This window comes from Synchiropus splendidus, chromosome 18, assembly GCF_027744825.2.
Source record: "Synchiropus splendidus isolate RoL2022-P1 chromosome 18, RoL_Sspl_1.0, whole genome shotgun sequence".
Classification (NCBI taxonomy): domain Eukaryota; kingdom Metazoa; phylum Chordata; class Actinopteri; order Syngnathiformes; family Callionymidae; genus Synchiropus; species Synchiropus splendidus.
Window position 1 is genome coordinate 12,391,501 of NC_071351.1, and position 23,646 is coordinate 12,415,146.

Sequence of the window (23,646 nt, forward strand, 5' to 3'; positions counted from 1 at the left end):
GATGTCGGTGACAAAACGTCACAGGTAAACCAACGCAATACTCACCAAGTTCAATGTTCCTAGCATCACATTGAGTGTGTTCATCTCTGGCTTGATCAGCTGCTGCCGGTTGATCTTCACCTTCACACAGTAACTGAACAGCTTCAACAGGACCTGTTGGGAAATAATCACATCCAGTTCTATCACATCTTTCAAACTAAATTCTCAACAAGATGGACAGACTAATCATTGATATATCTTACAGTGAGCAGATGCCTTCCTTGTTTGAAGTCTTTTATTCCAGAAAGACGGTTGAGCATACATTCCAAACCCCCACACTGAGCCATGACTCCGGCCATCTTGTAGACCTCTTCATCGTCCTCCTCCTCATCTGTAAAAAAAGAGATTAAAAAGAAATGAAATACAATTGGAATTACTTAGATGTTATTTAGGAAAAAATAACATCGTTTGACTAATTTATAAAAAAGACAACAAAACAAAAGCCGCAGATGCATGTTGACGACATATTTCAATTTCTAAAATGAAAGAATTTTACCTGTCGTCGAGTCCAGAGACTCGATGAACTCTTCGGTGGCGTCTCCCAGCAGACCTCTCATTCGATAAATTATTCTCATTGGTTCACCCTGGAACATGAATTTAGTATCAATAAATATACTGCAAAGATTCGATTTTACTGATACAACATGCCCTTCTCATGAGATGAGACGCTCACCTCATTTGCTGGACACCAGACCTTCTTGTAGACCTCTGCCACTGATAGGTCCAGGCTAATGATTTTGTTGTTTACCAACAGCTGGAAATGATCACAAGATGTTAAAAACAAATAAAACACTGAATACGTCATCAATGTTCAGGAGTGAAAAAATAAAGACCTCCATGCCGCTGTCATCCTCGAGAAGTGCGACCAAATCGCAGTCTTGGCAGATCTTGTTCTTGATGTCCCTCATGAGAGGACCGATGCCAGGCTCATTGCTGCTGTAAGGGTTTCCTGGCATCCGTCCCTGGAGAAAGTCTTCCTGCTGAGGATCTTTCTCCAACGTCACAAAGAACTCAGTGACCTCATTTTCCTCCTTCAAAATGGACAAAGCATAGTTAATAATCAATATTAATAAAGCACTCAACACAATTTTGGGGAAATGTCCACGCACAGGATAAATGATGCTGCAGAGTCGCTCAAAAATGAAGACCGGTGTCCTGTAGTCATCCAGATTGTACTGCTTCGCAGTCTCAATGCAGACTGCCATGAATGCTTTGGTTTCAGACTCAGTGCCTGTGAAAAACAAACATTGTCAGCTTTAAACGTCTCAAACAATGTGTACGATGACACGACATTGTTAAAAAAAAATCAACGAAAGCCTACAGCCATCAGTCTGAACACACCTGTAGTCATGTCCTCCAACATCTCCAAAAGCATGTCCTGAGTCTCATCAATCAGCTTTGTACGCTGAACCACCAGCTTTCTCAGACACAGGTAACCATTGAGCACCGTGCCAACCAGTCGGCTTTTGAAATGGCGCTTGATGGATTCCACTTCAACAAAGGATGAGAGCAGTCCTGCAGAGCGATGACAGAAGAGACCTTCTCAGCTCCAAATCTTTTTTGGACAGACTTCAAATATACTGTAGTCAAACTGTCCATGGATGCTACCTATATAAGATTTTAATTCCACATATAGCATAAAAGGATAGTCTTGCATACCGGTCAAGCTCTTCAGGGCGTAGCCTTGCTGCAGATCTGTGCTCAGTGTTGCCTCTTCCAACGTCAGGAGATTTGCAATTTCCTACAAATCATACAACAACGGTAAGAAACCGAACACTGCTCTGGAGAATTTCTCTGTGCTCCCTTGTTATAACCTCACCTTAGTTATCAAACTGCCAATATGGGGCAAGACCCCACAAGCAGCGAGATAAATCTTCCAATGGGTTGGCTTGATCAACTTCTGGTACAGACCCAAGTACTCCACTGCACATTCTCCGGCTACACTAAGCTCATCAAGGTAACTGGAGGAGACAATGAAACATAAATTATCCAAGTCCATACGTGAATAAAACAAAAAAACAGCATTCATTGCAGGGTCGTACCTGGTAAGCAGATCCAGGACCTGTTGCTTTCGACTTGGGATAGTGGTGAGAGCCTCCACAATGGTGCATGCAGCCTGCCGAGCTGCTTGAGTGGCAGGTGTGAAAAGTACCTGCGAAATATATTATTGTCTTATGATTTGCTTTGAGGGAGGTAAATAAGCAACGGACTTCAAATCATTCCTGACATTTGTTTACCTGTCGCAGCCAGTTGTTGTGGCTCAACTTGAGGAGGCGAGGGAAGAGGCTTTCACCCTTTCTGGACCACATGAACTGCTTCCACTTCCAGACATACTTCTCCATCAGGTACTGCCTTCTCAACTCCACCTTTCCTTGGAGCTTGGACAGTGATTCTTGACCTGTGGTGCGAGTAAACAAGTCAGTTTCAGCACGACCAACTGGACAATTACAATGCCAGGGGACCAATTACATCTTGCTGGGAGGCACTTTTTCCAAGCCTCATAAGAAGCTTTTGGATCCTTTTTCAGCCAGAGTTGGGCCTGTGCATGGATCTCATTACTGTACGGCCTAACTGTAGTGAGGGATTCAGTTGCAGCATCCTGAAAACAGCAGTAGAGTTTAGCTGAAAATAAAGTTCAGATGAGTAAACGCTCATCTGTATTTACCTTGTTTTTCTTGCTTGTTGGTGCTGGGGGTTTAATAAGCTTCTGCAGGATTCTCAGGCACATGAGAGTGATGTTCTCAACTACCACTGGAGCTTTTATGTTGACTGACATGAGGAATAGGTTGAGGGCTGCATGAACAGTAAAACAGATAATTTTTATATATAATAACCGTTATTCTTCCCAAAATGACAAATCACTGTGGAGATAAAAATTTAATTACCACATCGCAACCGCAACTCCCAGCATCCCCCTTCTTTTGAAATGGAATCGGTCAGCAGCAACATCTCATATTGCAAATTGCTAACCTGTTGGAAATATGAAGCCATTGCTTACTATTGAAATGTCACTAAAATAGTGACGATTTGTTTTGTGAGTGATCATACCAAGTCTGGATTAGCCCAGTGGCATTTGAGAGCGGATGAAACCTTTGCAATGATCAAATCATTCATCTGCTGAGTGGCCTCCGTGTGATCTCTATAAAATGTGAATAAAAGACCAAAAAACGTAAGTTTGAATAATACAGACTGCTTCAACTGGCGCATTTTGAGTTTGCTGTACCTTGTGAGAAGACAGACCAGCTGCCGCACTTCCTCCCGCATGGCAGCTGTACCTCGCCTCAGGTTGTACTCAAACAGCTCACGAATAAGCCCCTGAATCACCAGGATCTGTCGGAGTGCTGGGTTTGTTGCGAGGGCCCGGAGCAGAGTGATACAATGTCCAGTCACAGCTGAGGCGCAGCCGTAGCACTTTGTAGATGAAGTGTGTCCAGCACCCAGCACTGAGAGGGAGCGGTACTGACTCGCAGTAAAAGTGGGTTGTTGGCTGCTACTTCTCGATGACTTGGTGGCTGCTTCTCGCTGCTGCAGGTCATATTCCAGCAGTTCTTTACGAGACGCAAGGACTTTCTTTGGGGGGAAAAAATTGAACAACATGTTAAAATTGAATTAGGCTCTAAAAAGTAAGTTAATATACATACCTGGATTATTTTTGAGAGCTCATCAAAGGAGGTTTTACAGTCCCCACTGTACTCTTGAGCAAGCTGTTGAATATACCTGTTCACATTGGCAGAGGAAGTGCCGAGACCTGTACCTGCTCCCGTGTCATCCTGTTGACAACAATGACATTCATTCATCACTGTCTTTACCGGCATGCAAATATCAGATCCCTACCTGTGGCTTCTCCGGTGCTGCCTCGTTGACTTTAGACAAAAGACTTTCCAACTGTGGCCTGTGGCCCATCAGCAGGTGATAAACCCTGTCAGCTTTGTCCAGCAGAGTGTTGATATTCGTGACAGCCTGCAAAAAAGCAAAAGTTTGTCATTTCCTGGCTTTCCAAAAGTGAAAGGAGGTAATGACAGGTAAGGAATATGCCTTCAATGATAAATAGTGCTTACTTTTTTCCTGTCCTCCTCATTCTCAATGGGATCCACAGCACAACATGGTTTTGCATAAAGCATGAAGTCAAATCGGGCGTATTTACAGAAACCACAAGCGTTGCACAGGAATGGATCCTTCTCATCGTAGTTGATTGATCTACCATGAAGAGCAGAATACACCATTGCATCTTCGGCTTTTTTCCATTTTGCAGCCTGCAAAAGAAACCTGTTGCTCACCTGCACTTGTGGCACTGGTAAACATTCTCCCCACAGTTGCCACACACACCCGGGTTGGCAGGCACAGAGGCGCTGCATCGTGGACACTGGAGGGTCTCAGTGGAGGCCTGGTAGTTCTCATAAAAATCTGAGAACTCGATCATCAGATTCGATGCAACGATAGGCAAGGGCAGGTCTATCTTCACCTCCGTTTGCCCAGGAGTAAGCTGCACTTTCTTTGCCTTGTGCCAACGGGCTGGTCTAAATCAGAGGATTACAACAAGTGTCAACATAATGAAATTGTTTAGCATAGCTCTCAAAACTGTAACTCGTCACTGATGTTCAATACATACTTGTTCTTCAGCTCCACAATAGCTTGCACAGTCCTGTTGTTGTAGTAGAGATTTATAGTGCGAACCATTTTGGTGCGTTTAAGGTCGCCTATTTTCACAGTAACTTTGCTGATGGTGTGGCTGCCAATGAGCTTCACCACCTGCTGCGTGGTAGTGTAGCGGGTGTCCACTTTGATTGACGACAGCTTAATGTTCTTTAAAAAAAAAAAAAAAGTCAGTTCAGTCTTTTGAAATTGGTAGACAAATCTGTCAATGAATAAACAGGTCACATACTGAGAAAGGGACTTCTGGATTGTTGCACACCAAGCAGGGGTCACTCTCCAGATAAAAACCGTCAAATTCCACCAAACCTGACAGAGTACTACAGGAGAACATGAATTAGTTCACTCATAAATTATATATTTGGCTCCACAAAAACACCCATTTCATCCAGAACTAACTTGTAAATGTTGGAGTTGGGATGATTTGTCAAAATATGGTTCTGTGTCCGAAGAATTTCCACAGCTTTTTGAGAATATTCTTTCAGCTGGAAAAGAAAAGACATTATTCTTCATGTGTGTTTATTCAAATATTACTCAAAATGAGTAATATGCAATTTTCATACCTTCCTCTCAGTTTGTGGGGTCTTCAGTGAAAAATATCCAAGCAAATCAACGAACTGGGCAGCTTTGCGGCCGTATGCAGGAAGCTCAGGCCAGATAGCCCATGTTAGTTCCAGAAGAAGTTCCTGTTGAGATTTACTGGAATTTCTGCAGAAATATACAAACATTTGCCATTTCAAATTCCATCAGCAAAACAAAATATAAAAGGATTTGTTTTAAAAGTACCTGTAGATGTGCAAGGCCAGGCAGTGAGCTTGCCAGCGCACAGAGGACGAATTTGACTCCAGCAGAAAACAACGCAGAAACTGAACCAGTGTTTCCTTGTCAGCAAATTTGTTCAGCTGACTCACGAGAGCCATGCACAACTGATCCTCCTGACTGCCAACTCCTTCACCTGTCAGAGGAGAACAATAATAATCATAAGAAAACCAAGTAGAATCACTGCTTGAGATGCCTGCAATCAGCAACTTACCATCTTTATCCCTCTCTTTGTCCTCTTTTTTGCTCTTTTTACTGGATGATTTGCTCTGAGAAGACTGCGAGGTTCCTCCCTGACCAGTGCTACCAGAACTGCCTCCTGAGATGGATGAGGAGTTGGCCAACACTTTGCTTCCACAAAGGGCACATGAAAGAAGCTGCAGCAGCACTGGTGATACTCCTTCGTCAACCAAGAAGCTGACTTGGAGCAGGAAGTACAAAACAGCTGGAAAGACAGTAAAACACTTTAGATGAAAGATGAATGCTATTTAAATATTGCAAATAAAAGCGGAACCAAATTCACTTACAGTCATCTTTCATGCAAAACTTCTGCCAATTGATCGTCCTCTGAGTTGCAATTTCAGCGCATGCTTTCAGGTGCTCCATCTGAAGGGAAAACATCAGATGTTTACACAGTTGTATCATGAAGGTTTGAACTGGCTGAACCAAAATGGTGATAAATATAGAGATCCATGATAACATTAACTGAGCACTCACCAGATTAATAAGTGTGTCATACTGGAGAGCCGAGCCAGAAGTGGCAGTGACGACACCAGCACGCAAGAAGATACCTTGCTCCTCCAGCAGTTTTTTGATGCTTCGCACATGCGAGTCAAGAGTGTGCAGATCCCGCAGCTGACGATACTTTTCTTTGGAACCACAAATAAACAGCAGCAGCTTCCTGACTTGCCTTCTGACGAATGGTGTCTGTTGGATCATCAAATACTGTGGGGAAGAAAGAAAGCGTGAATGACACTAGAGAGGAAAAAGTCATTATGTATAGCAAAAGTAATAAATAAAATGCATACTTCAGACAGATAGTAGAACCAGGAATGGTCGAAGACAGGAGGTGGGATGCGGGGGTTGATATCTGCAATCTTCTTTATCTGATATGGAAGCCTGAGCACCATTTCTGTAAGCAACTGAGAGTATGCTTCAAAGACATCAGCAGCATGCCCCTGATGAAGAAACAACAGGTTGAAATTGTAAACAAACTAGTTTTGAAGATGGCATCTTGTTTCAAAAAAAAATTTGCTCACTTTGACATATTGGCGCAAGAAGAAAGGGCTCATGTCAGGTGGAGAAGAGGCAGTATGAGGGCGAAGGAGTTGGATGGTAATTGCAGGCTCCTCCTCTCCCTGTTGACTCTTCCAAAACTCCAAAAGTGATTTGAGCACATGTAGGCAGTAGTCAATAGCTCCCAGACTGAGCAGGGCGGTTGCAGTGGCATTGGATATCAACGAAGATGACTGCAAGAACAAAAAAAAAAAACCCAATGTACTTACAAAACATTGTAACTGTATTGGAAACACATTTGAAGAGAAAAATTTACTCATGATCAGTCTGAACATTTACGGTACTTTACCTCAGCAGATGATTTGGAACCAGACTTGGTTCGGGACATGAAGACACTGAGAAGTCTCATGATCACCAAATGAACTTCGTTGATGGAGCAGCGTTCATTCTTCTTGGACACATCCTGTCGTCAGAATGACAGGATAAGTGACCACTTAATTCATCAACAACACATGAAAATGACTGCATTACCTTTTTGTTCATCCCAAGCTCAGCAATGAGCTGTGCAAGTAGGTCATCCAAGGCCCCCTTGTCCTTCTCATCTTCACCATCAAGGTCTGAGGTCAACATGAGAATAACTTGCATGTAAGGGATGGCTTGGACTCCACCAACATTGTGGAGCTGGGACAGGTGCTGGAGGAGACGTTCCAACAGCATGAGGCGAACCATATGCAACCTACAGAGAGCAAAATAGATCATCACCCATTTGTTACCTTAAAATGTATTACAACATCACACCAAAAGATCAAATTTGGTAAGTCAAGTCTGATGTTTACTGGCAGTAAATCACATCAGTGCACCCAATAAACAGAAGTTGAACACCCAATTCGCGGTAGCCAACCTGTTGCTTGTGTGAATGTCTCCTTCTGTCTCCCCTTCCCCCTCTGAACCGTCACCTTCCTGCTGGGCAGTGGTCGTGCTGATTGCTCCTGTGCTGGAGCTCACACTGCCAGGACCTGCAGGATGGCCCTCAACCGTTGTGTCACCGTATGCACTACTGCGTCCAGATACTGTCAACAAGATCATTCTTAGAACAGAAATTCTCAGCACAGGGCTATTAAACTACGAAGAGAAGAAGCTGAAGTATGAGGGATGCTCCGATCAGGATTTTTGCTGACGATCTCCACCGATCACATGGATTGACAGTGAATTTGAAATTAAAATGATGAAACCTTCTGTGTACATGATGTGGAAAAAATGAACCATTAAAACATTTTAACTGACTAACGGACGCTGCACTCAACTCCAAAATGGCAACAGATTTGGTTGTTTCCATCTGCATGTAAATGATACCTAAGAAAGGCTGGTCATCTACCTCAGTGAAATTACTCTTGGGCAATTGACTTAGTGATCTGAATGTCAAGCTGGGACTGGCGAGTGTTGCTGACCGTCAGCTGCCTGAACAGTATGCTGCTGAGGAACCAGCAGTCTCACTTTCATGAGCCCCGAAAACGCTCCATGGTCTATCAAGTGCTGGTGCTTTAAATTGCTGTATTTGATTTTGTGAGTGAGCGCCGGCTGTCACATGTGATCAGCTGCGGTGATCATCAAAGACAGATAGTGATGAGCATTCACCGATCTTGCTGAAATCGGCCGATCATGAACGGTGACCGATCGATCGGAGCACCCCTGTGAAATATATAAAATAAAACATAGCAATATTTGAATGAGGCAACCTACCGTTGTGCTCTCCTGCTACTGAGTCAATTGCAGAGCCTCCGCTTTCTGAGCCCACACTGCCTCCGTGCTCAGCGGGCGAGGTTCGAAGAGTAGATCCATCAGTAGCAGCTGTGCTGCCCTCATCATCTGATGCCGGGGCTGAAATCATAGCAAAGGCTGTAAAGTAAATACAGAGCAGTCATCTCGCTAAGATTCCCCCAATAAGCTTAATACGGTTCATATGTACTTTTCCATTGTTCAGTCATCTGCCATTTACTTAATGTCTGGCTGAACCTGACACACACACAAACAGGCTGATCATATGGAAGTGGCCTCTTTACCTGATGCGGTAGTATCTGAGAGGGTACCAGCATCTAGTGAGGAGGAGCTTGGTGCCTGGCCAGAGAGGCCAAGGCTCTGAAGGCCAAGAGCACTGCTGCTACTTCCTAAATGTGTCAAAAACATGCATATTGTTTAGGCAATTAAACTAAAATGTTACTAATCTCTATTTGCTTTTCCAGGAAAAGAATGATGAGATTAAAATCTATATGCATTGACGATCTTTATGTACTGTATATCATTATAAAGGGACACAACAGTAAGGGAGCGTTGGGAGCCTGAGTTACCATATGTCATATTAAGATTGTTTTCTTATTATGTTAATTCAACCTTGCTGATCTTGTTGAAGGCTGAGAGCAATCGCCAGTTCCACCATTGTTTCATCATCTGCATCAGGGGGGATGTCCAACATGGGAGGGAAACCCTCAGCTCCAGCCAGCAAAGCCTCCAGTGGAGATGGGTTGCCATTGTTGAGATTCTCTGCTGTCTCCAGGACCATGGACTCAGACTAGGAGGAAACAGCAAGATCACAGACATTTCTCAGCCAAACTTTCTCACTTCATGCAGAAATCCTAACACTCAAGTTATTGACAACTTAGGATAGAGGTTTGGAGCAAACAAGACATACCACCATTTCAAAGTCTCCATGGTCCACTTCATTCTGCTCATGACTCTCCTGTCGACCCTCTTCCCCACCTGTGAGAACCGATTGTTGAATTTTGTCATCAGCATCATCATCGTCATCATCATCCTTGTCTCCTGTCGAATTGGAGTAAAGCAATTTTTATGAGCATTAGGTTCACTCATAACCAATTATCAACAGAAAGAAACTCACCCATGGGTGTATTGGATCTTGGGGGTGATGGAAGGGTCACGTGACGACGTTTGTTTCTTGGCCGAAGCACACGAATTAATGCCTGCTTACAGGCAAAGCTCACAGATGTGTCCTGAAATTGTTACACCCAGTAAGTATGACATTCTGATGAGGTACAGTAGAATAAAGATCATTTGCAACGAAGATGGACTTACAGGACAGAGCAGCATTTGCATGTAGATTTTCGAAGCCACATTGATGTAGTCCAATTCACATGTGCAGTATGCATGAATGATGTCCACCAAGGCATTTACTGTAGCCTCCACGTGAGTGAGGCCTGAGCCAAAAAATACACAATTGAATCATCAAGATATTGACAGAAATGTTTTTTTTTTTTTTAATATGCCCACAAACCTGGTAGGCAAGCCGGAGCCAGAAAAGCGTTCTTGGGCTTCAGGGCATGAAGCTTCCAAAAATTGTTCATCAGTTGGGTGATGAAATTAGAGCCCTCAGCATCTGAGTGTTTCTGAGCATCATCTGTCATATCTACATCAATAAAATGAAGTAGAAAGTAAGTATGACGTGTGCATATGCACAAAATGACAACAATATCATTTCTATTTGGCTTATTAGCAGAAGGACTAACTGAATATAAGATTAAAAGACTCAGCTTCACACCTGTGTCAAGATGTAGCGATTTAGCTTCTGTAAAGTGGACCAGGTTGTTGGGTCTCATGATGGCAATGGAGCGAGCAGTAATAACAAGCCTCTGGAAGACATCCGGATCGAGCTCTCTCCCCTCATGGTTACAGCTGTTCAGACACTGAACTGCGTTGCTCAGCAGGGACTGGTCCTACAGGAAAGGTACATCAGTTTTAATGTTCATTCAACATTAGATAAGCACAGATCAAAATGAGCACTTCACTTTACATCCAGCACCAACAACCTCAATCATCAGTCAATTGGATTCAAAAGCAAATGCACCTTTCTTTCATACCACTCTGTGTTTCAGGCACCAATTATCTGTTTTGGGAGGATTGTCTACCTTGTGGGTGTGATACGCAGTACGGCTTGTGTGAAGACTTGCTAGAAGTCCTTTGGTTTGCTGTTGTACTCCAGCTGGTGTTGGCATTGACAGGAGCAATGTGGCAAGCTCTAGTGCAGCAGCCTTGTTCTTTTCCTTCATATGTTAAAAAAAGATCATGTCATGTCAGAACAACAGAACAATTGAATAGGACATTTTTTTTTTTTAGAAAGCCTTACCTTTTCACCTGAGGAACCTACAGCAAAGCAGTTTTCCAACGCCTCCAGTGCACTGACCACCAATCTAGAACAAAGGAAATGTTTTGTGGGTTCATAGATGTTTGTGGAACAAAATAAAGTTTCATTGACAAACGTTTCCAAGTTGAAGCACACAGATGGTGTATGGCAATTCCAAGCAGTGACACACATTAAGCATGCATGCAAGCAAAAAACCATAGGAAAAAAAGCAGAGAAAGGGCTTGTTACTAACCGGTCCAAGGTTGATAAGGACTCAGTTTCACAACTTTTATTGAATATTTGGGAGCAAAAGAAAAAAAGAACAAAAAAAGTGTGAGGATCACAGAAAGGAACGGGTGAAATTGAATGATTCAGTAGAACAGAACAGCGACATGCAAGAGAAAAAGATGACATCATCAGAATCATGCACTAATTACTTGGGAAATAGACTTGAAGCCTAGACATTTTCATTGCATTTTATCCCTTTCAAATATTGAAAGATGTCAGGGTGAATTAACTGTAGCATCTCCAAAAACCAAGTTGAAAATACAGGATAATATATTTTGCTTGGGACAGTAGATCCAAACAACAGTAAAGCCTCATGTCTCTGAAGTCTAATCAAGAACATTTAAGACAGGAATCTGACAAAAGGCTGGTTCAAGTTTTTACCTCTCCAGCACAGTGCCACTGGTAGCATTTGAAGCAGCTATGTCACCATCAGAAGTGCCGTTTCCCTGGTTGAGGTTGGGACTGCAGACATTATTCACAGAAGAAGAGGAGAAGTCTTCTGGTGGATCTTCGGGCCAACCAAACTGCTCCTTTGTTTTTCCATAAATCTTGATGGAGTCAAGCATTGTGACACCAGATGGGTCAACTGATGCTCCAACTTTAAAACAAATGCAAGAGGAATGATTTAACCACAGAGGTCAGACCTGGCTCAAGCAATCGACATTTCATTTCGATGAACTAGAGTACGTACTAAAAATGGAGAGTTTCTTGTCAGCCTGAAGAGCTTCCTCTCGGGTGAAGGGGAAGTCAAACCAACGCGCTCTGGTCAGGTTTATCTGCATGGTGCGGCCAAACACCTCTACATATGAAGGAGCCCTTTCAATGCCCTGACTGCCAACCTGCACTCTCATGCCAGTCATCACCATTGAACTGTTGTTGTTGACTGCTTCAACAGTGAATCCTCCGTGCTAGAATCACACAACAAGAACAATATTTAAATGTGAAACATTTTCACAACACTCCAAAATTCAAAAGGATATACCTTAGATTAAATGTAAAATTATCAGCAGTATTGGTTTTTTTTAACCAGATTTATCAATTTGCAAAAGACACTTCATTCAGCACATGACGACCAAGTATTTTGAAATGACCATACCTTTGTGTTGGCCACATACATCGCAGGTGAATTGAGCCTGTGTTTGATCTGCTGTCCATTGTAGACCTGCAGCAAATCATTGCCTCCAAACTCAACTTCTGTGAGCTGTTGGTTGTGCTCAAAAAAGTCGACAGGGAATGTCACCTGACTGGAGGTGCGTGTGGCTAAAAAAATGAAATACAATTTTGAATAATAACAAAAAAGTGAAAAAAAATACAGCCGGTGAAATTCAAAGTTTTACACTCACTAGTTGCAGCAGCTTTGCGCTTGCGTACAGGCTTCATGATATTGATGCCACAGCTTGGCTGCAACGAAGGTTGAAGCCAATAGGAAGTGTTGTCTACATTGGCCATATAGATTCTCAGGCTTCCATCCTCACAGAGAAGTATCATGGTCGTGCGTTGCTGTTCATTGCTTGCAGTGTGTCGAATAGCAACCATGTCTTGAATCTGTTCCAGGAAACACAAGTGAAACGCATTATTTGCAGTCATTTAAACATTTAATATTTTTCTGCAACTACTGTCATAGTCCGTTTTCTTTTACTGCATACCTTTGCTTTGGCAGGCAGAGTTTTAATTTCCTGTATGAGGAATGTGTCAGGCTTCACCATGATGACAAGGGGAATGCCTGTTGTTTGCTGCACACAGCACACCAGCCCTGGATGATTCATAACCTCGGACCATTGGCAGAGAGCTGGAGCCATCTTACTACTTCCGCCATTAGACCTTCGTATTGAAAAAAAAAGGAAAGAAGATAAAATGGCAGTTAAATGGCAAAACATTTTTAGTCAGTATAATTTAGAAGGTTTGGCGAATTGCATACTGATACTCGTGCAACATTATAAGCGAAAATTGCTTTAAAAAATGGTTGTTCACTAGTTGATAATCTCTTGTGTCAGTAAGTTCCACCAGCAAGAATAAATGTGGACAGATTACCCTTTGAAGTTGACAGGGAAAAGCCGCTGGACATCAGTGGTACTGCGACTCACTGTGGCAGCAAAAGACTTTCCTTGGCTGTAGCTGAAGAAAAGCATCTGGAGAACATGGGAGTAATAGACAGAGACGCCACCTCCGGCAACCTGCCCGCTATTATCCTACAATCACAAATAAAAAAAAAAATGCTTAAAAATTCCTTTCATTCATTTATCTCGGTGAAAAGAAATGCACAGCTTGTAATTGTTTCTATTACCTTCAAGTCCTCGTGGTTGATCTCCAACACATTTGTGATGAAGAAAGGGCCATGTTGGGCACTGCTTGATTCATCCATGACTTGAGGATACATGTAGCCCGCTGAAGACATAATGACGATGATGTTTTTCCCCTCTTCATTAAAGAGGAACGTGGCATCTCGGACTTTGGAGCATGGTAGGAGGAAGTAGTACATGGGGCTCAAAGCATCCACTGATAAATCATAGATCTGTTCCAAGAGGGGAGAATGGAAAGGATAAAACAATTTAAACTTGGTACGGTGAGGTAAGGTATGTGTGTGTATGAAAGCGACAAAATTGCCCATAAGAAATAAATAGCTAATGAAATACCTTGACAAAGTCAGCAGTGATGATTGCGAGTTCAGTTTGTGAACCTGGCAACCATATGGCTTTGATGATGAAATTGCCCGTACCCAGCTGTGGGTGAAGCACCAGATGGTCTGACACAGAGCCTGTGCTGCTGAATGTGAGTACATGGCAGTCCTGAAAATACAGCAAAAATAGATGAGAAAGACTGATTTTAACATTAATGTTTAATATCCAAAAATTTGTCAGCAGTTCCTACGCAGCGTATGTTCTCAATTTAAACCGCTACATACCTTAAGACCGCACACAGCCAGGTAATCTTCATTGCAAGGGTTGCCAGTGAGGCTGAGGACAGTAAACGGGACCGGAGCAGAGGCCAGGCGGGTCAGTGTCAGCTTCCTCTTACTCGAGTCTGCTTGTTTCAGCAGAGTTGAAAGCTGCAGAACTGTAATCTGTTCAGAAGGTAAGATAAAACATGTTGAACACAACAGAGCAATTATGAGTGAAATTTCTTTGTTGGTGCTCTTTGCTCACCTTTCCTTTCTCGTGGCTTACAGCAAGGTGTTGGCGGCGACCATGAGGGGAAGACAGAACACACATTGCAACACGTCGTAGGACATGGGCACTAATGAGCTGCCGGATTGTTTGACCTTGATCGCCACTGTAATTCATTCTCACATTCTCAAAAGCTCCTTCTTGGGAGCCAAGTGTGGGCACCTGAAAGAAAAAATCATTTTAATAATAATAATAATCCAGAAGAATGTATGTAGTTGTTTTCCAGAGTTAGAGAAAGTTTCCAATACCATTAACTGATCCGTCATTTCCACATTTTTGTCTTGAGTGTGCAACTCAGTGAGAGCTTGTTGAGCACGACTGCTGCTTCCCACAGCTGATGCCTGTTGGAAATTGGTCTGAATAGCTTCCATGAGAAACATGAGCATCTCTAGGATGACGGCCGCAGTGGAAGATGCAGTCTGTTGAGGAGAAAGAAAAATATATTTACAAAATTGTATGATTATTCAAGACCCAACAAACGAAAATCAACAAACAGCCATGACATTTATCTGTGAGACAAGTGGAAAAAAAAATGCATACAATTCCAAAATAAATATGTTTCTTACCACTTGGGAAAGTAATTCTTCCTGGCAGCCCTCAATGCTTTTGCACACACTACTTTTCTTAGGCCTGTCTTCATCTCCAGCTTTGCCATCGCAGATGGTGACTTTTCCCTTTTCAGATGGTGAAGAGTTCTGATGGCGAATAGCACTCTCCGGCATTCGCATTTCACTCTGGAAGGCAGACGACTCTTTGAGAGTCGAACCCATTCCACTGCTTGGACTGCGTTTGACCAAGGCCTGGGGTTGATAAAACACAGAACTAATTAGAAATGGATTGTACAAGCTAAACCACAGCGTAAACACTTGAAAATGACAGAACAGGCATGCTTTACCAACAGCTAAATCGGTTGTGTAGAAATTAAAAATGCGATAAGGACTTAATTTCACACTGTTAATTGCACTAACAAAAAATATAAAATATGTATGATTTTAATAGACTAGATCATAAGCTAATCAACTGCAACATTAAGTGCGCAATGCAATCCACATCTAATATTATCTGTTGACTGCGCATATGTATACATATCAAAAGCAACATTTTAACAGCCAAGACACTGTAAACCCTCTATTTTTAAAACAAAGAAAACAAATTCAAACACCATTCAACATAAAAATGATACATGGAGGATAAATGACTTGAATGATGATTCTTGACATGCAAATAAAGAGGACATTAAACTCGGAGAGAGAGCATTACTTCTCAGAATACAAGAAGCTGACAAACGTTTGCATTATGATTTCTTATTAACTGGCCACATTTATGGACTAGCTATAGCCCTCAACACATGAAATGATTGGATGGAAGTCAATGGGTGAATGACTTGCAAGCCAAAGTTACCGCAGTTGTTCTCTTCCCATGATGACCCGAAGTATTCGGTCTCACCTGGCAGCTGCCATCCTCTTTGGCACCGCAGTCACAGAAGAAAGAGCCATATTTGGCATAGGAGATCTCATGGTCTTTATGACAGACCTTGGCGCACACTGTGCACACACCTACCCCATCCACCATCTTACACGTGTGACAGTGGTACCTGCACAGCATAGAGAAAGCAAGGTCATTTACAAACCAACTCAGTACTTTCAGTTGTACTCAAATCGAGCATGATGTGAGACATGTAATGGCGTAGAAAGGATATTTTATTTCCTGCCTAGCCAGGAAGTTCGTCAAATGTAAAAACACATTAAATACAATTAACACTGAAAAATGAAAAGAGAGAGAAATAAACTTCAGCTCACCAGTGTTGATTCATGAACTCCTTCTGAGTGATAGTGAAGGTGCAGAGCTTATTACAGAGTGAATCTTCATCCTGAACAGAGAGCATAGTGTAAAAATGCTAAGACCAGTCAATGATGTCATTACAGTATCAACGAGAACATTGGTTGAAATACGCTACGTCCAACTTTGAAATTGGTTATTACAGTTATTTTGATTGCCAATATGAAAAAATAGAATCATAATACTTTAGTTAAGACATCAAGAAATCAATAAGCCTCACAGAATCCTCTGCCTGAGAGTCATCGTCCTCTACAGCCAATTCTTCGACCCAGTCGGAGTCCATTTCCATGGCCTTGTCTTCACCCTCCATCAGGAGAGTGGAGGCACCTTGACCATTGCTCTGTCTCAATGCGTTCATCACATCCGCCAAATAAGAGATGATGTTGCAGGAGCACTCAAGCATACTGGCATGCTAAGTAAGTGCAAATATTAGTTAGAGCTTTTGGTCAAGGACAAATCAACAACATATCTGGACAGACATTGAGAGAAATATAATTACCTTTCCTTGGGACAAGTTGGTGCTCACTTTCTCCACAACATTTTTTTGAGTTAGATATTTCTTGCTGCAGATTCAAAAACAACAATGATTGAGATTGAAAACTTTCTGTGATGTCCATGTCACCAGTTAATGGCCACTTCTGAGACAGACCCCAGCTCTGCATCATCATGATCAATAAACAATGCTACCTTCTCATGTGCATGCAGAAAACCATTCTTGATCTCGGGATCTTGAATCTTACCATCTGATCAGCCAGTCGATTGCTGCCCTGTGCAGTTGTAGGTGGCCTGCCCCTTGTCCAGCACTGGCTAATGTGCCCATAATTGTCATGAGCTCGGGGAAGCCTGTTCCATCACCATTAGCCAGCATGTCTGTCGCCATAGGAATCAATGTACTGAGGAGAACAGTGCACACTCCTTCGCCAACCTGGCTGTTGTCCCGCACAATGTGAGTGGTAAGTAGTTGCAGAAGCTGACGGTTTTCTTGTACTATTTCCAGTTGCTCTGAATCTTTTGGTGGTGCAGCAGTCATACGTGTGAGCCAGGACTGCAGGCGAGGGGGTTCCACACATGCTAACTGGGCGAGAGAGCCACACAGACTAAGCAAACTGGGATTGGGACTCTTTTCCGCTGAAAAGAAAAAAAAAGAAAACATCAGCAACTGAAAAGATCATGGACATGAAATAAAAATAAAAAAAACATACCCAATAATAAAACACAACTGATAAAAGTAGGACACTTACTGAGCTGAAAAAGCTTTGTGAAGAATTTCAGCACTCTGTTGCAAAACTTTGCAGACAAATTTTCATTGGCAGTTGCCATCATAATCTGCACAAGCTCCCCACTGAAATGAAATTAGAACTGTTAGATCCCTATACTGGCAGTTAATGTATTTCAAACAGAGATACATTACCTGAAAGAAAAGAACTCTTCCATTGCTTTGCGGACCTGAGTGCTTTCCAGCTGTTTTTCAAGGTACTGAAGGCATTCCTCAAGAAGAGACTCATCCAAACCACTATAAAATGATGAGAGATTGATTAAAACCAACCAATCCTCTGGACTTAATGTCCAGCAAATGAGTAACAAAATCATGAGTTTTACCTTTCAGGATCACAGTGATTAGCAATGATATTGTAACATCCGGTGACTAGTCGCTCATAGATGCGAGCAAGGAAGTCATCTGACTCTGAGGGGCCCAGAATGCGTTCAAGTGAGGTAATGCTTATTTCAGCCACACTTTCTGTGCTGCTCTCAAGGACCAGGGGCAGCAGGGTATGGACAACCTGTGAGGGATTCAGCTCCTCCGTGCTAAACAGATGTAAAAACCAATCATTCAGTGTGGGATTTTTTTTGTCACAGCGAAGTGTCAACACAACCACAGCAAAGTTTGATTTAATTCCTCAGCTTTTACTTACACAATCAAGTCCCCGGTGAGTCGAACCAATGACAGCAGAATATGTTTAAGAGATGAAGCCAGGGGCAAAGATTGGCAGCTTAAGGTCCCTAAATGAGCAGCTTGAATGGCACTGATGTAGCTTTCAGATGGAATGGTATCATTGGCAAAGGCATTTCGCTGTGGGAAGACAAATTAGGTATAAGTTGCAAAAAAAAAAGCAGCGACATGAGAAAATAACCTGAATTATATTACAATTAAAACATATTAAATTAAATCAATGTTCAAAGTACAGCAAAGTTCTACACCACTAAAACTAATAAAATTAACATACCCATGAGCCTATGTTGGGAAATTCATTGGTGTGGATGCTGTTCCAAGTTTCACATATTGTCTGAACAGATGATGGGAGGGACTGCATAACACTTTGACCTGAAAAGAGATTTGGGACCAGTGATGACGAATTAACATGCAAATATCAATTAAGTCAAAATGTCTAACAATAAGTCTTCCACTCACCAAGAATGTTGGCCTTGCAGCGGGTTGAACCAATGGACAAAACTGCAGCATAACCTTGAAGCTTGGCATCTGTCAGCTTGTCCTCTCCTTCTTCTGGGATGTTCATCAGCAGGTATGACCTATAAACCAGCATTTCTTGTCTTAAAATGTTTGCTCTCATGGACAATGAGTCTACCCAAGTAAAACACAAAAAAAACAATCACCTTGTAAAAGCTGTGTAAACATCAGTGAGCTGTAGTGTTGCAGACAAAAGGTTCTTTGTGATCTCAGAGGTCTTGTGTGTGTCAGCTTCAATTGCAACCTTGAACAAATGCTCATCTAAGGAAACTTGGACTTTGGAAATGACTGCATCCAGTGAGTAAATAGCTTGCAGAGAGGGCAACTGGTGAAGAGGAAGGATTCCATTTCGGTCAACACCAGAGAAGGTGGACGTCTATAACAGAAAAAGACAGGTTATGTGAAACTGCAATTCAGGGCGAAGATCATGCAAATATATTGCAATAAAATAGCACTTACTTGTCTGGCTATGTACTCTTCCGCAAGCTCCACATCATACTTCACGCTGCTGCACTGTGCAGCTGTCAGTTCAACCAAAGAGGCTGCTTGTTCAGTTTTCATTCCTTGCTTTACCAAGTGCTCCTGCAATTAAGGAGTGAAGTTTGAATGAAATAGGCCAAAAAGACTAAACAACCGATGGACACCAATTGGACTAAAAAACATTAAATGACAGTTAAACAGCAGCCACTTCAAGCACATTAATGAACACTGCAGGTAGACCGTTTGGATTAAATATTTCAAAAACTGACCTTGATCCAGTTCATGTAGGTGGGGACACGCAGCCGGGAGGACCATCGTAGTGTGTGCAGAATGTCACTGTCACTGGGATCTACTGAGCCAGCCTTAAGCTGCTCCATGAAGGCTTTTGATGGTGGCAAAACACCCAGTATCCTCCACAACACAAGAAAGTAGTACTGAAGTGAACAGGCCTCCTGTAAGGTGAAAAAGGGTCAGCGAAATAGTAATTATTGTGAATTTATTCCTTTAAACTGGAGCCATTAAAATTAGGGTTGCGCCGATCAATTGGTGACCGATCATGATCGGCCGATTTCAGTCATGTAAAGTTTGCCGTGCAGGGAGCACATCAAAATCAAATACGCCTTTTAAAGCACCAGCACTTGACAAAGCACGGAGAGTTTTAGGGGCTTGTGAAAGAGAGACCGTTGGTTCCTCAGCAGTATGCTGTTACCGCGGCTACCGCTTAGCAACACTCGCCGGACCAAGTGTGACATTTGGAACGCTAAGCAAATTGCCGAGCTAGAGGTCGGAAACGACACAGTTTTGGAGTCAGAGGCAGTGTTCGTTGTGTCAGAAACTTTTGAAAACGTACAGTTGCCTCCTTTTTGCCTCCTTGAAGAGGTTTATAAAAACGTGTCTGAATTAAAATGATTTAACGTTCATTTTTTCACATCATGTGCTCAGAAGGTCTCATCATTTTGATTACAATTTCAATGTCAATCCATGTGATTGGTATCGGTGACCGGCAGCAATCATCCAGATCGGAGCATCCCTAATTAAAACAGAAATAATATGTCTACATATTATCCCTACCATGGGTGTAATCGTCTTGCTCTCCTTTCTTCTTGCTGTGTCTAACTGAGATCCAGCTGCCAGAAGTGAAATGAGCCATGCGTACAGGTCATCGTATTTAACTGCTCCGTTGAACAGTTTGGGAAATACCTAAACGGACAGTGGTAAACAAAATAGTCAGACAAGGAAAAACTGGTAAATGAAGAATAAAAAAAAAGAGCCTCACCTTGCTGTCCAGCCTACTGACGTCATCTTCAGATGCTTCAGGTGACAAAACACAGTAGAACTTGGGCTGAACATTTGAATCTAAGTAAGACACATGCAAGGTGTGAGTTACATTCGTGGCATTACATGTTACATTTTCACAGGGTTTATGAAAAGGACCTCACGTTACCTGCAGAGCAGTGTTTGGCCCAGTTCTCCTCCACTTCCTTGAAACCATAGTAAAGTGGCAGACCACCACGCTTCCCGCCGTCTGGCCCAGTGGATGGAGGGGTAAGGAGGTTGTACTGCACCTATGAGGGCAATATGATCAGTCAGTGGACATAAAATGTTCTTGATCCAATAAACTTCACATTGTTAAAACCCGACAAAATTGTACTTTTATTTACCTGTTCAAAGAGGTAAACTGGAGCTTTGGAATAGTGACGCAGGAGGTAATCAAACACCAGCAAAAGGCGAGCAAGGTTAAGGGGCACGGCCTTAAGCTGGGAGTCTCTGCTCTGTGCCACTTCTGTGATTGCTTGAGTGACCAAGGTGAGTACTGATCGCCGCCCACGCTCTGATAAATTGTGAAACAGGAGGAGCATCAGCTGAAGGTGCTCGACATTGAGGTCGTCCTCTCCATGAGCAGAGCCTTGAAGGGTGTTCTGCTTCAAAGTTCCCAGAAATCTAAAACAAAAAGAAAACTCCTTATACTACAGCAATACAATGAGAAAGTGAAGCAAACAATGCACATCGAAGTTTAATTTGAAGGAAACAAGATGAAATGTGTTGCAGTACCTTTCCCAAACCTTCATGCACTCAGGAACATCAGGATCCCCTTGCACACTTGCTTTATGCTGCCATATGAGCAAAAGTCTGGAGAGGACTGAGAGGGACTGAGGATGGATGTAGAGGGGCCAAGGACCTTCAGAAAATGGGGCAACACCTAACTGCTGCAAAAGAGTGTTCTGAGAAAGAAGAAACGGAAACACATTTAGCACAAATGCTATATGTTCGAAGCCCAGGGCATATTATGGCAAGATGCTGAAGATGCACTACATCCAGCAAAGTCTGCATCCACTTAGTTAAACAAAACCTTGGGTTATATTACACTCATGAATACCTGCAGAGCTGGAGATGGCAGATCTGATGTAACCAGTGTGTGGTTAAAGTGATAGAGAGCCAAGGAAAATCTTTCATCTGATGAGCCTGTGGTAAAAAGAAAATGATTAACACGAACAACAAATAACAGCACACAAACCGTGAACAGTCAAGTGTCAGTCCTACCTTTGACATCTTTGTCTACATCTTTGATGATGCTCGCCAATGTTGCCATGTGTTGCTCAGTCAGAGACACACTCAGGTAGTTGCGGATGAAGTTGTTTCTGGACTTGAGCATCGATGTTGTGATGAAATTCAAAATGCTTGAGGCCAAGGATAGGAACTGGACCGAGAGATTAGTCAGTGTTTTAGCATATGAAGAAATATTTTTGCAAAAGAAAAAGCCTTACCAATTCTGGATCTTTCCGACCAGCAAGAATGTTGCCATTTTCACTTGGGTTCTGCTTACTAGGGCTCTTCAATCTGGGAGAGGTTTCCAGAGGAGGCGGTGGTGGGGGTGGAGGGGGTGCTACTTTGTCTTTGGTTGGCGAAATTGTCTCTTCGAACCAAAGTCCCAAAATGGGCTCACTGTCATCATCTGCAGTGACAGACAAGTTTGTATCAATATCATTCACCCTGGTTGTTTACGGGTAATAAGATATGTTCAAAAGAGCACAATAATCATTAAGCATTAAAAGACAAATGATTTGTGATTACAAGAGACACCAATAACACAGAAGAAGATTGTGAACACCACTTCAGTTTTAACGCGCGCACATTCACATTACTTTTTAAACACGCAAAATCATCCATTGTGATCATAAATCACATCATGGAATTATGATTAATACCTTGTATATGAGAAGGTTGTGACAATGTCAAATTTAAAAAGTAGGATATTGTTGAACCTGCACAGGTGACAGTAAGCATGTTCTAACCAAGACTGTTTTGTCAGTTAGCATAATCATGGTTCAAGTCTGCGAATGAAACATGGCAACAAATGATGATGCAATGCATTAGTGACACATAAAACTGTCACAGACATACATGGTGCATTTCACCAGTTGATTCTAATGTTTTACTGCCTTTAATTCGACTGCTTGTAATGCTTGTTGATTGTAAATATCCAGAATGAGGGCAACCGTGTTCATAGAAGATTTTAATTGCTGAAAATTATCAAGATGATGTCAACATGCAACATACAAATCAAAACATATTGGGACAGAAAGACATAAGTGCACAATTTCTCAGCTTAGTTAACACATCTTTTAATGTTAAGGTAAAGAAGGGACGATACCAGTATCTAGATATATTTCCTGCATGAGTAGAGCATTTGCGTACACTTAAAAATCAAAGAGAAAAATAGATCAACTTTATAAATGAGATGATTATGAAAACAACAAAGAATCGACTACAAAAGAAAGAGGCTAACAACTGAAGAAGTCATAATGAAGAAAAGCTATATTACCTCATGTAGTATAAATTGATACAAATTGATCCTTTGAACCCCACTGAACCCAGATGAAACTACACCATCTTCAATTTAAAATATTTCCAAAACAATGACTCGCTCTTCATCTATGGCTCAGTCGCTTTCTTACCTAATCAGGCAACATCCCTAACCCTTGATTGTGAGACATACAATAACAAAATGATTTCTTAACAGTGACATGGACATCAAGTCTTTGACCTGAGGACAGAAAACTGCTGACCTGAGACACAAGCTGCACTTGTCTTCTCCTGTCTTCTCTCTGCTGAAATAGTATAGACACTGTCAACTACACTGCCATTATGTGAGAAGCTTAAAACTTGAAACTTTGCTGCTTGTGAAACACATTAGTTCAATCTTTCTCAACTCAATGGACATCCAGCATGATGGTAACTGTATTCAAGTCGGTGTGTAATTTTCACAGCCGTGTCATATCAATCCAACACCCCCTACCTTGGCTGCTGTCTTCCTCTGTGCTGCTGAAATCATCCTCATAGTATGTGTTGGAATCTGTGGATGCACTTGCGTCACTACTGACCGAGCCCTTTCTCTGGCGCTGAAGAACACAAGCCTGTTGGAGACAAAAATATTAAAGAATATTTTCAGGATCCACTTGTGAGGTTTTAAAATTGAACTGTTACTAAGATTATTCTATAAATGGGATATTGATTTTGAAATAATAGCAACT

At 42.1% G+C, this 23,646-nt stretch overlaps 1 protein-coding gene across 8 annotated transcripts in view; it reads right to left on the reverse strand.

The window, feature by feature from the left end:
- Positions 1–23,646, reverse strand: part of ubr4 (ubiquitin protein ligase E3 component n-recognin 4) — a 32,174-nt gene that overhangs the window by 3,882 nt on the left and 4,646 nt on the right. The window contains exons 14-93 of one of the 8 annotated variants that reach the window (XM_053848778.1): positions 23,412–23,529; positions 23,182–23,220; positions 21,880–22,067; positions 21,656–21,812; positions 21,492–21,577; positions 21,167–21,336; positions 20,776–21,055; positions 20,559–20,679; positions 20,391–20,470; positions 20,186–20,314; positions 19,384–19,566; positions 19,094–19,216; positions 18,781–19,010; positions 18,578–18,696; positions 18,393–18,490; positions 18,081–18,238; positions 17,767–17,973; positions 17,579–17,680; positions 17,409–17,509; positions 16,908–17,295; positions 16,667–16,730; positions 16,388–16,579; positions 16,128–16,198; positions 15,730–15,922; positions 14,895–15,128; positions 14,577–14,747; positions 14,308–14,490; positions 14,067–14,225; positions 13,798–13,950; positions 13,449–13,676; positions 13,196–13,353; positions 12,811–12,985; positions 12,508–12,709; positions 12,261–12,424; positions 11,856–12,072; positions 11,546–11,762; positions 11,130–11,162; positions 10,880–10,943; positions 10,662–10,796; positions 10,295–10,469; positions 10,031–10,162; positions 9,832–9,953; positions 9,638–9,749; positions 9,431–9,561; positions 9,133–9,310; positions 8,805–8,909; positions 8,485–8,622; positions 7,646–7,814; positions 7,276–7,480; positions 7,094–7,207; positions 6,768–6,977; positions 6,537–6,686; positions 6,226–6,453; positions 6,036–6,114; positions 5,723–5,953; positions 5,476–5,644; positions 5,253–5,397; positions 5,089–5,174; positions 4,922–5,009; positions 4,649–4,842; positions 4,317–4,556; positions 4,098–4,236; positions 3,874–3,999; positions 3,681–3,809; positions 3,263–3,609; positions 3,088–3,178; positions 2,925–3,009; positions 2,705–2,832; positions 2,509–2,638; positions 2,277–2,437; positions 2,082–2,191; positions 1,859–2,000; positions 1,699–1,780; positions 1,381–1,554; positions 1,149–1,270; positions 873–1,070; positions 713–793; positions 536–623; positions 243–370; positions 46–153 (exon numbers count right to left, since the gene is read on the reverse strand). In XM_053848778.1, coding sequence (XP_053704753.1) covers positions 46–153; positions 243–370; positions 536–623; positions 713–793; positions 873–1,070; positions 1,149–1,270; positions 1,381–1,554; positions 1,699–1,780; positions 1,859–2,000; positions 2,082–2,191; positions 2,277–2,437; positions 2,509–2,638; positions 2,705–2,832; positions 2,925–3,009; positions 3,088–3,178; positions 3,263–3,609; positions 3,681–3,809; positions 3,874–3,999; positions 4,098–4,236; positions 4,317–4,556; positions 4,649–4,842; positions 4,922–5,009; positions 5,089–5,174; positions 5,253–5,397; positions 5,476–5,644; positions 5,723–5,953; positions 6,036–6,114; positions 6,226–6,453; positions 6,537–6,686; positions 6,768–6,977; positions 7,094–7,207; positions 7,276–7,480; positions 7,646–7,814; positions 8,485–8,622; positions 8,805–8,909; positions 9,133–9,310; positions 9,431–9,561; positions 9,638–9,749; positions 9,832–9,953; positions 10,031–10,162; positions 10,295–10,469; positions 10,662–10,796; positions 10,880–10,943; positions 11,130–11,162; positions 11,546–11,762; positions 11,856–12,072; positions 12,261–12,424; positions 12,508–12,709; positions 12,811–12,985; positions 13,196–13,353; positions 13,449–13,676; positions 13,798–13,950; positions 14,067–14,225; positions 14,308–14,490; positions 14,577–14,747; positions 14,895–15,128; positions 15,730–15,922; positions 16,128–16,198; positions 16,388–16,579; positions 16,667–16,730; positions 16,908–17,295; positions 17,409–17,509; positions 17,579–17,680; positions 17,767–17,973; positions 18,081–18,238; positions 18,393–18,490; positions 18,578–18,696; positions 18,781–19,010; positions 19,094–19,216; positions 19,384–19,566; positions 20,186–20,314; positions 20,391–20,470; positions 20,559–20,679; positions 20,776–21,055; positions 21,167–21,336; positions 21,492–21,577; positions 21,656–21,812; positions 21,880–22,067; positions 23,182–23,220; positions 23,412–23,529 — 12,060 coding nt within the window. Of the gene's footprint in view, positions 1–45; positions 154–242; positions 371–535; positions 624–712; positions 794–872; positions 1,071–1,148; positions 1,271–1,380; positions 1,555–1,698; positions 1,781–1,858; positions 2,001–2,081; positions 2,192–2,276; positions 2,438–2,508; positions 2,639–2,704; positions 2,833–2,924; positions 3,010–3,087; positions 3,179–3,262; positions 3,610–3,680; positions 3,810–3,873; positions 4,000–4,097; positions 4,237–4,316; positions 4,557–4,648; positions 4,843–4,921; positions 5,010–5,088; positions 5,175–5,252; positions 5,398–5,475; positions 5,645–5,722; positions 5,954–6,035; positions 6,115–6,225; positions 6,454–6,536; positions 6,687–6,767; positions 6,978–7,093; positions 7,208–7,275; positions 7,481–7,645; positions 7,815–8,484; positions 8,623–8,804; positions 8,910–9,132; positions 9,311–9,430; positions 9,562–9,637; positions 9,750–9,831; positions 9,954–10,030; positions 10,163–10,294; positions 10,470–10,661; positions 10,797–10,879; positions 10,944–11,129; positions 11,163–11,545; positions 11,763–11,855; positions 12,073–12,260; positions 12,425–12,507; positions 12,710–12,810; positions 12,986–13,195; positions 13,354–13,448; positions 13,677–13,797; positions 13,951–14,066; positions 14,226–14,307; positions 14,491–14,576; positions 14,748–14,894; positions 15,129–15,729; positions 15,923–16,127; positions 16,199–16,387; positions 16,580–16,666; positions 16,731–16,907; positions 17,296–17,408; positions 17,510–17,578; positions 17,681–17,766; positions 17,974–18,080; positions 18,239–18,392; positions 18,491–18,577; positions 18,697–18,780; positions 19,011–19,093; positions 19,217–19,383; positions 19,567–20,185; positions 20,315–20,390; positions 20,471–20,558; positions 20,680–20,775; positions 21,056–21,166; positions 21,337–21,491; positions 21,578–21,655; positions 21,813–21,879; positions 22,068–23,181; positions 23,224–23,411; positions 23,530–23,646 lie in introns of all 8 variants that reach the window. The other 7 variants (XM_053848782.1, XM_053848777.1, XM_053848783.1 and 4 more) reach the window with 7 other exon arrangements.